Source organism: Lycium ferocissimum, chromosome 11 (genome assembly GCF_029784015.1).
Source record: "Lycium ferocissimum isolate CSIRO_LF1 chromosome 11, AGI_CSIRO_Lferr_CH_V1, whole genome shotgun sequence".
Lineage (NCBI taxonomy): Eukaryota > Viridiplantae > Streptophyta > Magnoliopsida > Solanales > Solanaceae > Lycium > Lycium ferocissimum.
In genome coordinates, this window is record NC_081352.1 from 57,953,688 (window position 1) to 57,959,912 (window position 6,225).

Genomic DNA, 6,225 nt, shown 5'->3' on the forward strand with positions numbered 1-6,225 from the left:
TCATGGGCTTCTTTGGGTTGTTCATCGGGATTTGCGAAATACCAATTTATTTTAGTATATGCTGTGTTTTGTTATGAATGACGACACTTTCTTTTTAAGGGGTCAATTGATTTTGTGGTTCGTTACATTCTTTTGGGTGTAGGTCAAAATTCCCAAAAGATTTTTGTACTTACATTTAAGAGTTCTGAGCATAAAATACAAGATATATTTATAGGGCCATTTTTTTTTATGTTCAAATTGTAAAGGTTATACTTATATATGTTAAAGTTAAACCATTTTCTCTTCTTTTTTCTTTTTCCTTTTTCAAGTGTAATATTTTCTCTTACTTAGACTAAACTATATTGGAATCATCCGAAAGTGAGAAGTCTACACTTTTAACCCTGAAATATTGACAAATTTTGATTTTAGTTCATAGTATATTTAGTTTAGCATATGTAACCTCAATCAATTAAAATATGTACTGTTGATTCTTTTACTTGTGGATCTTTATTAATTTAACCGATTATTACCTCCTAAACCATGTAGTACTGTTATTCATGAGTTATATTAAATTTGTACTGTTAATCTATATTAAAGGATAATATAATTCTAAAAATAATTGAAATATATCTGCATGTTTCTTATATAATGGGATAAAAACATACATTTTAACTACTCCAAGGTTTTACATATATGCAATTATGTTGAGCGAACCATCTAAAAATTAGTAAGTGCACCTACAACGAGCATGTTATTATTGGGTCATTTCTAATTTGTTTAACCCTCTTAAATTTTATAAGATCCTAAATAATTGATATCTTTTCCCTTATAATATTATTTTATGATTTTGAGAATCGCACTATTTTAGCTGATTAAAATTTTCTTTCACGTGATAGTACTAATTTTTCAATCATAATGTAATTTCTGTTTTTAGATTACCACTTGTATAATATAGAGATCAAATAAACACAGTGACTTCTACTCCTAGTAAGATGATCAGAGGGAACGTTATAATTATAATCTAAAATGATTAATATTCAACATTAGTAAATCGATCAAAATATGAATACACACTACAACGAGGTAAAACTAGCAACAAAATTGTATAATCACATGATTGTAATTATAGGAAATTAATTGGTGATCTCTATGACTATATCGACGAGACAAATTGCGAAATATAGTCATAATTCGAGGCGCCGCCGGTCAGAATTTTATAAGTCTGACTAAGTTCTCGCCTATGCCAAGTCACCAACAACCCTTTTCACTGCTTCCTCGAAAGCAGATTCGTCCCATTCACTACCCTGGACCAACACAAGAAAATGAGACAAAGTTGGTAACTTGATTGCTAGGAAAGACAAATCAAACAAGAGTTTTAACTTGTACGATTATCTAATTAAATTATTTATAAATAGAAGGGGAGCACCGGTAACGACAAAGTTGTCTTCGTCACGGGTCGGCTCGTGGAAACAGCCACAGATGCTAGCATTAGGGTAGACTGTCTACATCACACCTCTTTAGGTACGGCCCTTCCCCGAACCCTGTTAACGCGGGACGCTTTGTGCACCGGACCATCCCCTTTAAATTATTTATAAATGATAAAAAAGTAATTTAATACTACCAAATAATAATTAATAATTTGAGAAAAATGTTACTCCATTTGTTTTAATTTGATTGTCTTATTTTTCTTTTTAATCTTTTTAAAAAAGATGCATCTTTCCTAATTTGGCTACTCTTTAATTTCAACATCTCCCATGATATGTTTAAGACCATAAGATTAAAGGGCATTTTGATACATTATACATATCTTTAGTTAAAAATCACAAGATTCAAAGATTTTTTTTTTAATCTTTCTCAAACTTCGCGTTAAGTCAAACTAAGACAAACAAATTTTAATGCATGGAGTAATTAATTTGGTATAGCAAATTTTGTTGATAGAACAAAAAAGATTATATTATCAATATATATAATTTAAATAGTTCCGACAAACTTGTAGGCCAAATAGAGAACTAGAAAGTTGGAAAAAGTTATTCCTATAATGAAAGTGACAATTCCCCACTACTTTAGTTTTCTATTTTGGAGGGCGGAGCAGCTCATAGAAGCCTGAGAGAAGCATCACCTTAAATGGTTTATTTGATAATTGATAGTATCCACTAATTATAAGCTTTACTAAAAGTATGGTAAGATAGCTATATTATGATCCATTACAAGAATTGTACCATAAAATATAATGTATCTAAGCTATATACAGCATACGATGATAATATAATGAATTTCTTACTCGTCTATATAATTTAACATGTTACAGTAAATATTACTTATTAGGTCACTAAGAAATTCACGTCTATATAATTTAACATGTTACAGTATATGTTATTTATTTTAGGTTACTAATTAGTGCTAAAAAATAAAGCTACATGTGACATCCCTTTAAATGACATGATAGTGTAAAATACTTTTTACACCATCACCATATATATAAGAGTTTAAACTCTATTATAATATCTGTAGATGAATAATATAATGTTTAAACTAATGCAAAATACTTAAAGAAAATTAATGACAATGTCCTACTTGGTTTTGCTATTTTGGTATATAATCTTGATCTCAATTCCACTAGGGTTGTGAACTAGAGAACAAATTCCATTTGGATAACATTATAAAGATGATTTAAAAAAAAAAAAAATCTATATATCTTTAGGAACTTGTTCGACGAAATTATGCTGCCCAAATAAGAAGTGAATCGAAAAATTATCAAAAAGTAATTCATGTTGAGATTTCTTTTCTCCCATTACTCGAAGGGCTGAGTAAATCAAGCAAAAAGATACTCCATAATCCATCATATATGAAGGCAACTTCGGAACTTCAAAATATTTCCATATACATAAGTAATAAACTTTATAAGGAAAAACAGTGGTCCGGTTTACTAATTCAGCAAAATAAGTATAAGATTTAAACTTTATATTTTGTACACTTACAATATAATCTAAAAAATGTCTATAATCAGGTCTGCTTATTATAGACCCTTGTGGTCCGGCCGTTTTTCGGACCCCGCGCATAGTGCCGCCCGCTCTTTAATTAGGTCAATAAAAGTCAAATATAGGCAACTTGCTATAATAATCATTCGTAATTGGAAAACTGTAAGATATCAACCACAACTGATTAGTAATCCTATAATTTCTTTTGCGCTGTCAATGTATATAATTTAAATTTAATTAGTTACAGCGGTTAGTTTCAGAAAGTAAAATAGGCGTACCTCAATTCTAATTCTCAAAGTTATGTGTGTTGTTACTGGTGCTGATTGAACCATCGGCCTGGTGTTTGCTGCTACTGACTCTAAGCTTACCTTGTTGTCAGTTTTCAAGAATTCCAGCAAACGAGTAACCAAATCCAACATGCTGCATTCTCCTCTTACTGAAACTTGCAAGTCCATTATTCTTGATTCTGATGTTGATTCACCTACATTTATTATTTCAACAGCTACCCTTTCATTTCCATCAAATGAGGAGGAGCTAATGGCATCTGATTTCATCTGAGGTTTAACTTGTGCTTCCAGCATTTCATTCTTTTTACTAAGTTCTTCCACTTGAGCTTTCAAAGAACTTAAGTATTCTGTTGTATTGGCAAGAACTGATGCTTTGTCCTTCTGCAGAAGAAACAAACCCTATGAGATTTGAATCATTTCATTGTAACATTATAAGTTTTGGATTCAAGTCTAGCGCCACCTATTTATTAAAAAGAATATCTACGTACATGTGAGGAAGCGTGTTGAAGACATAACTGAGTAATCATACCTTTGTACCAGGTGGGAGTAAAGATCTAAGTAGTTGAAAACTATCGTTAAGCTTTTCTCGTCTTCTTCTTTCTGAAATCATGTGATGAAGCTGAGTGCTAGAGGGGGCACGTGGGCTCGCCTGGATTTGTTCTTGCCTTCTCATCATATTTAAATTCCTGAAGAATGTAATGGATCTTCTCAAGATGTTTTCTCGTCGAGTTCTGGCTGCTATTTGCAAATTAGTATTAGGACCTAAACCCGATCTAAACCTTCTGAATGCAGTGGCCTTTTGTGTTGCTACTTGATAATGCTCTGTTGCTACATTTTCACGCGATTGGTGAGAGGACGAGGAAGAAGAAGGTGATGTCATGACCGCTAGATACGCTCTTGTCAATGCAGCATCTTCGGTTTCTACTCTTGGGAATTGAAATGTCTGAATAGCTTGCTGCTGGTATGACATGGCAGTGGCAGAAACTGGTCTTATGGTCTGCTCGGAAAAGGTATCCGTTCGGGGTGGTTCTGGTACATACGACGTGCTAGATACATTGAAGAGAAGAGATGAGTATTCTCCCGGGCTATCGAGAGAGAAAGATGAAGATGGTGATGGCCTATTTTGATCAATTGGCAGCAATGTCTGATGATGAGGAAGCCCTGGTTTTGCTGCTGCTGCTGCTGTCGCCGCCGCTTGATTTGAGAAATATTCGGCCAACAAGTGTTTCATCCCCATTTCCAAGTTTACCTTTATAATGGAAGTAGTGTTTGTGTGTTATATAAAGAACTTACATATATTGAAAGAATAGATTCTTGAAACAAAGAAAGGGCGGTCACACAAATTTTATAAAAAATTAATGGTCTTACTTGAGGGCTAGAAGTCATTCCAAGCTCAATTTCTCCTATGGCGCACCCCATACAGATAGTTGTCTGAAGTAAAAAAACAAAATCAGAAGAAAAGAGTTTCATTACCAACCACATTATTGTATATGGATCATGTGATCATGAGATAAATTATGAACAAACCTTGATCCCAGCTTCCTGCAACATTAATTATATAAAGGTTAGCTTGGACATATTTAATAAAGTAGTGAGAAAAATAAATTTACTATTTATCACAATCAAGTAGTACCTGATAGAATTGAAGCTGCACCGGATTGGATGCATGTGATTGAAGATCTGCAAACTGCAGCTCCATATAAGGAAGATTGTTCTTGAAAGCAAGTCCTGGAATGCGGCTGCAGGTGAATAAATACACTTACTTAGAACAATTCTCCTTAATTCTTGCTTCTATTTCCCTCCATAGAATAATGTTTATCTAATAAGTACCTACCCATTATCCATGATAAGCAATGAATGCTTATATTCTTCAAATAGCCTCTGGGCAACATCATTTTCTCCATTGTAGATTCCACCAAAGGACATGAAAATGCTACAAATTGAACTCAGATTAGTTATCAAGAACAAATTTATGAAAATGTGGCATGCTAGCTAGAAGAATGTTTTTGGGCATGTACATATGTCTGTTTCGTACTGGAAGAAGTATCTAGACTATGATGAGTAGAGGGGATGAAGAAGTAGTCTTACTTAGAAGGTTGGAAGTATTGCCAGAGGCATATGTAAGTGCAACCAAAGGACTCCATTATCTTTAAGAGAAAGACGGCGCGGTCTCCTTCTTCAAGGAAGAAGATGGAGTCCATGGATTGAGCTCCAACAAATAGAAAATTTCTATATATGCTTACTTCATCAGAAAGGTCAATAATGCTACAATGTGGTTTTCATAGTTCTTAAGCTTTTGCATGCAGTCAAGGTGCTCTGTATGGAAAACTGAAACATATTTATGAGTTTCAAGAAGTTGTGGATGAACTCAAGAGCTAAAAAGGTTTCATTATTTGAATCTTGACAGCTAACACTTTTGGCTACCATTCATGTTTGGTGGTAGTTTCTTGTGGGGGAGATTGAAGGAAAGATTTGAAAAGTAGTAAGTAGAAGGGTTGGAAGGATCCCACAAATATATCATCATAAAAGGAAAACGAAAGGGACCCCACCAAACTAAAGAGTGATGATATATATGGGGGCACTACAAGTCTTTGAGAAGGCTAAGGGGATATTGAAAGAAAAGTAGTAAAGGAAAAATATAAGAACCTGAATTTTTCAAGGGATGAGAAAATTAGATTTGGAAAAGTCGGAGAGAAAAGAAGTAGCCAGCCAAGAGGGTGGAAAAGTAATGGTCAAAGTCCACCAAGGTAAAGATTTGAATTGAGTCAAGGGAGGATGGCAGAAAGTGACCCTTCCTTATTTTTCTTTACGTAACGTTTCTGGATAATTACACTAACCTAATCACACAATCTCTCTCGTTCTTTAAAATTGCAGAAAGATCTCACCTATTTGAACACATATATAGCCAAACCTTTCTATAATTGTCGTGTTATAACGATTTATTTATAACGGTTTTTGATTTTTATAAAACCGATTTTTTA

General features: G+C 33.5%; 1 protein-coding gene across 1 annotated transcript; it reads right to left on the minus strand.

The window, feature by feature from the left end:
- Positions 1-972: 972 nt before the first annotated feature.
- LOC132037652 (putative transcription factor bHLH041) lies at positions 973-5,838 on the minus strand. Its single transcript, XM_059428195.1, has 8 exons — positions 5,333-5,838; positions 5,079-5,177; positions 4,878-4,983; positions 4,772-4,786; positions 4,613-4,675; positions 3,774-4,493; positions 3,236-3,625; positions 973-1,283 (listed from the first exon to the last, which is right to left on the minus strand). The coding sequence occupies exons 1-8, from the start codon at positions 5,443-5,445 to the stop codon at positions 1,218-1,220; spliced, it is 1,572 nt and encodes a 523-aa protein (XP_059284178.1). The 5' UTR covers positions 5,446-5,838; the 3' UTR covers positions 973-1,217.
- Positions 5,839-6,225: the final 387 nt, after the last annotated feature.